The 6,216-nt window shown below is 42.2% G+C and overlaps 1 protein-coding gene across 1 annotated transcript in view; it reads left to right on the forward strand.

The window, feature by feature from the left end:
• The window catches only part of LOC108572725 (Down syndrome cell adhesion molecule-like protein Dscam2), a 110,204-nt gene that overhangs the window by 59,705 nt on the left and 44,283 nt on the right, over positions 1 to 6,216 (forward strand). The window contains exons 7-8 of the mRNA XM_017935001.1: positions 374 to 636; positions 3,309 to 3,470. Coding sequence (XP_017790490.1) covers positions 374 to 636; positions 3,309 to 3,470 — 425 coding nt within the window. The remainder of the gene's footprint in view (positions 1 to 373; positions 637 to 3,308; positions 3,471 to 6,216) is intronic.

The raw sequence follows: 6,216 nt of genomic DNA on the forward strand, positions 1-6,216 counted from the left end.
GCTTCACAAATCAAAATTTTGACCAGCAGAATTCTTGGAATTGAAATTTAAGAAACCACAAAATATAAAAATTTGCAATTTCAATATTCTGATAAACTAGGCTACCAAAATACTCCCCAACATCTCCTAAATTTTTACCGTTTCATATATCAAACTTTTATCCGACAGCGTACCTGCAATTGAAGTTAAAAAAAAAAACCATATAATTAAAAAATACTTGGAATTACGGACGAAGCAGTACACAGTTCACGCCTCCCTAAAAATTCCACGGCGAACTCTTTCCTCCGTTGTCCGTTGTCGTCGCGCGAAACGTGAGGAATCGCCCCGATGGCTGTAACATTACGTAACGAAACTCTCTGGTGCTTGCTCCTAGGTTTATGATAGGACAGTATGTGACGGTGCACGGTGACGTAATATCGCACGTGAACATCAGCGTGGTGCACGTGGAGGACGGCGGGGAGTATCGTTGCACAGCATCGAATCGGATGGCGAAGGTTCACCATTCCGCCCGTCTCAACATTTACGGTCTGCCCCATGTACGACCGATGGGGAACTATGCCGCAGTAGCTGGCGAAACCACCGTCATCAAATGTCCGGTCGCTGGTTTCCCAATCGCGAGCATCACATGGGAGAAAGGTCAGTGATCGTAGCGCACACTGGCCATCGTCCCTCTACCACTTTAAAGCGGAAGCGTTCGTCTATACACGTGAATTCCCCTTCGAATCTTTGATCCTTTTGGTTACGTGGCCGCGTATCGTATAGTTGCCGGTTCTCTTTGAAATTCTTCCACGACTTCGAATCTCTCGAAAAATGGTTCACTTTGACGATTCGATCTCACCTTTTCTTTTTTCTTCACCGCGTTAACTTTTTTCCTCAACGTTGCACACTTCGTGTTCCCGCGACGCGGAAAATAAAGATTAAGGAGGAGGAATTGAAACATTCGCGGTGCATAAAGAGACCGTAAATAAGTTACCGCTGGACGCGGTTCTCTCTCTCTCTCTCTCTCTCTGAGGCAAGGAGAAACTGAAAGTACCGTCGGTTTTTCGAGCGGTTTAAATGAACCTTTTTTCTCCCCGTGGTACGCCGGCAGAAAGGGCGAGAGCTGGAACGAAGGAGAGCAGCAGCAAGCTCGTCGGGTTTTATTCGTTCGCCGGAGAAACTCCGAGCTCTCGCCGCCGCTGCCATCCGAACGAGAACGACCAAGTTCGAGCGTTTCTTTTCCGGTAATGATGAACCGAACTCCTGGAAAAGTTTCAAACGGTGCCCCCGTAACTTTCTCCCTTTTACGAGCAATGTAGCATGACATCGTGCGCGCGGCATCCCACCCTCCAAGCACCGCCCGTAACACTTTCAAAGTCGCGTCCACCCCGCCGCCACCGAAAGCGGATTGAAAGCTCGAATACGCGCGACAACGTTGATTTCACGCGGGAACTCGTGCACGTGCCGAACTTCGACTATCGTGCCACTATTATGATTCGACGGATTTATTTAACGGCTGTGGTACGTGTTCGGAAAACTTCAAACGAATTCTTTAAGGTCTACGAGGATATAGACGTGTCGTAATGGATTTTTATTGCTGCCAGTCGACGATCGATCGGTCGTTTAGAATAAGTTTGTGTCAAGATTTTTATTGTTTCTTCGACAAACTGTACATATTTTTCATTATTTTGCTTTCTTTTATGGTTAAAAGATTTTTATTATTTGTTCGACATGTTGTACATAATTCCCATTATTTGGTCTTGTATTATTTTAGTTATTTTACTATGTTAATGTTGTGGAGATTTTTATTATTTGTTCAACAACCTGTACATAATATTCATTATTTGATTCTTCTATTATTTTACCTATTTTACTATGCTATTGTTATGAAGATTTTTATTATTTTTTCAACAAACTGTACATAAATCCCATTAGACGGTTCTTATTATTATTCTTCTAGTACCCTTAGTAAAAAGTATTCGATCAAACGCAGTAACAAGAAACTGACTAAAGAAATTGCTCCCAAGAAGTAAGAAATGTTACTCTACATATCTAAGATGTAGCTTCGTATAAACTAGCATATTGTATCTCTGAGATACACATAAGTTCTTTTAGTTAGTTCCTTGATACAACGTTCGATCAAAAACTTTCTACCAGGAAAAGCACAGTCGTTGGAAGAAATATAGCCAGATCGAGGTAAAATCTGTCAGGCCTCAAAGTTTACATGGTCGAATAAAGTTTACATATCGACAAGTGAATCGACAGGAAACTGAGAAAATAGGACCCAAAATCTCAGTCCTCAGTCGAAAGATATAATCTCAATCAAAATTCTAAAATAACACTGATCCTGGATATTACTGATCAATCTGTGTCACTATTTAATACTTTACTCGTTAAATTTCTCAGGTTTCAAAAATAACACTGACCCTGGATATTACTGATCAATCTGTGTCACTATTTAATACTTTACTCGTAAAATTTCTCAGGTTTCAAACTTTACATATTCTAGCAAAATTTACATATCGACAGAAAACTGAGAAAATAGGACCCAAAATCTCAGTCCTCAGTCGAAAGATATAATCTCAATCAAAATTCTAAAATAACACTGATCCTGGATATTACTGATCAATCTGTGTCACTATTTAATACTTTACTCGTAAAATTTCTCAGGTTTCAAACTTTACATATTCTAGCAAAATTTACATATCGACAGAAAACTGAGAAAATAGGACCCAAAATCTCAGTCCTCAGTCGAAAGATATAATCTCAATCAAAATTCTAAAATAACACTGATCCTGGATATTACTGATCAATCTGTGTCACTATTTAATACTTTACTCGTAAAATTTCTCAGGTTTCAAACTTTACATATTCTAGCAAAATTTACATATCGACAGGAATCTGAGACAATAGGACCCAAAATCTCAGTTCTCAGTCGAAAGATGTAATCTCAATCAAAATTCTAAAATAACACTAACCCTGGATATCACTGATCAATCTGTGTCACTATGCAACACTTGGCGATCTCGCTATATTTCTTCCACCGACTATACCCCAGATCTCACCCTTTCACGCAGCACCTTACCGTTCTCTCCGTGTATTACTTTATCCTTACACAATAAAATGCTCCTCTTACAATGTTCATCATTACCAAGGTATGGAAAAATAGTCCTCGAACACCCAATTGCTCCCCAATAAAGAATAATAACGTACAACCCACCCTCGTTCCACTCCACTCCATTCCCTTCACTGCTGAGACAAAAGAGTCGCCCCCTTAGAAATTGGCTCGTCAAATTGAGACAATGCTCTCCCCCCTCTCGTACCTGCAGACGGAAAAGTGCTGCCGACGAGTCGGCGTCAGGAGGTGTTCCCAAACGGCACGCTGGTGCTGCATCACGTCGACAGGAGTACCGATCACGGTGCATACACTTGCACCGCGAAGAACAAACAAGGCCGCTCCGACTCCCAGACGGTTCACATCGAAGTGAAAGGTAAAGTTTCTTTCCTTCCCGTCACCCGTCTTCATTCTGTCTGTCTGTCTGTCTCCCTGCTACCAAGATTGTATCTGCTCAAATTGGAATAACAGCGTGTACGCGGGCGGTATCTCTCGTCACCGGAGCTGATCCGCTCTGTCAGGATTTTACTCGGAGGAAGGGCACCCCTTGTAATCGCGAACCGGCAAACGCAACCACCGTCGAGAAATCAGTTCTTCGAGGCGTGCATAGAGCGCAGACTGAAATTTCGAGGAATTTCATATGTGTACATACTTCGTTCCTTAAAATGATCACGTTCAAACGAGATATACTTGCAGTACCGGCTGTGTTTGGAATCACTGTGCACTGCCAGTTGTAAAGAATTGTCTAAGAATTTTTTATCATTTAACTCAATTTTTGTCATTTGTCAATTGATTTTTAGTATTCGAAGAGATGAACTGCTAACATCAATTTCAAAACTATGAAGTATTAGTAGAAAATTCGATATTGATGTGAACTGACAAAATTTCCAGAAAAATGGTAGCGATTGTAAGAACTATTAACGAATTTTCTATCACTTAACTCAATTTTTGCCATTTTTGTTATTTCTCGATCGATTTTTATCGTTCGAAGAGATGAAATACTATTAATCTCCATGACATCAATTTTAAATCTATGAAGAATTAGTAGAAGATTCGATATTGACGTAAATTGACAGATGATTCCAAACTTTCGGTTAGCGTTAATTAGAGCATAACTCTAATTGTCTCGACACGAGATGCATGACGTTTCTCGCGTTTGTTTTAACAGAAAGAAGCACAAATTTTTTTCGTACATTTCCGTGAGTATTTTTACCGAAGCGAATCTTTACTTTCTTTTCTTTTTTTTTCTTGTTTGTTCTTTGAACGATGTACGAAATTAAACGGCTTCCTGGAGACGTTTCTAAATTGAAGTCTATAGCAGGTAGAAGGAAACTCTACCCGGCTCGGATTTCCCCTGAAGCAGGCAACCCGCGCTGCACGCGGCCATTCGCAAATTAGAATATATATTTCACTCGAAATTGAAATGCATCGCGTAAGAATAATTTGACCTGGAAATCTATACCGCATCTCGTTGATTTACGATTCGTTTGTTTGATGGTCATACACGCTGTGGTTTCAATTAAAGCCTTCTAACTATTTAATCGATTTATTCGCATCCAATTGTAGCGCACAGTGATCGATAAGAACTGTGAAAGACATTTCTTCGATCGATATCACGGTTTCAGGTCCACGATTTTTCCCCAGCGATCACGCTGAGTCACGCTTTCACAGGTAGGACACACGAAACGTGTCGTGAATCTTTCCAAAAAAAAAACGAGTTAGAGAAAAAAGGAAAAACAACGAGTATCCAGACGACTGTGAAGCACCGGCAGTTACATACTCGTATGTAATCAGCCTCGCGTTAGAAACTGTGTGCCGTTCAGCTCGAAAGAATCGAGAGGAATAACGTCGCGTGACAAAAAGACCGATCGTTTCGTAAGAGAGAGCATTGAAAACGTTGTTCGCGTCGAGTCAGAAGCGATCGCGGTTCGCGTGGTCCGAAAAGAATGGCAGGGGCAATCGAAATTACGCGTCGACGACGCGTCCATCGATAACGACCGATGCGTCTACCCTTTAGTCGCGTTCGAATCGCGTTTCAACAGAGAAAGACACCGTATGTTCTTGATCGTGGAAAAAAGTAACGAAGAGAACACACAGTTCTCTCTTGTGTCATTCTCTTCCAACTAAATGAAAGATAACGACGTGTACGACGAAACGAACTCGACAGACGTTACAGAGAAGGTACATGTACATACGTAAGTACGTATAAGGTTGTTCGTGTGGGTTCGTCGTGACGAAGTAAGAAGAAGAAGAAAAAAAAAAATGTGTCGTGATCTCCTGTAATTTTGCAGTACCGCCTAAAATCGATCCGTTTAACTTTCCTGACAATATACACGAAGGCGCGCGGGTGCACATGGCCTGCGTAGTCAGCGAAGGCGATTCACCGTTGAAGATCACCTGGCTGAAGGACGGCAGGCCATTGAATTCCACGGAGACGACCACCCATCATATCGGCGAATACGATCTCACGTTGATGATACAGAGCGCGACCACGGCGCATAATGGCAACTATACGTGCGTCGCGAGCAACGATGCCGCGGAAACGTCTCGCATGGCATCGCTATTGGTTCACGGTATGCAGGGACGAGCACGGTTTTCACCATCTCCCTCTCCCCCTTTCTTCGTCGATTATTGAAAAAAAGAATAAGAAAAAAGAGAACGTTCCTTTTCACGTTCCGACGATTTTTCTCCAAATTTAACAGCCACCTTGAGAAAACAACCCCTGTCTCGCTTTGTGAAAACGCGTCGATGCCGCGACGAATCACGGTGGTGCGTATTTTTTGTATTTGGTCGAGAGAAAAGATATGGATTCTGTCGGGTAATACAATGAAGTTGGAGTAATTTCTACGAGTGTATAATATAGGATGAACGCGTTGAGTTTTCAATTTTCACCACCGTGATCAGAGAAACGGCATCGCGAACGCGTACAATCACCCGTGAATGAAAAGTTCGCGCGTCGCGAAACGACGCGGCGAAGCGTTTTCCGCTCGTCAGCCGACAACTTTTCAGCAACCGCGCGAACCATTCACTCTCCCCCTTTCTCTCTCACCCCCTTGCCTTCTACGAAGCTCTTTTTTTCTCTCTACCTCTGTCTCTCCCACTCTCTCTCTCTCTCTCTCTCT

Source organism: Habropoda laboriosa, unplaced genomic scaffold (genome assembly GCF_001263275.1).
Source record: "Habropoda laboriosa isolate 0110345459 unplaced genomic scaffold, ASM126327v1 scaffold22, whole genome shotgun sequence".
Taxonomy (NCBI): Eukaryota; Metazoa; Arthropoda; class Insecta; order Hymenoptera; family Apidae; genus Habropoda; species Habropoda laboriosa.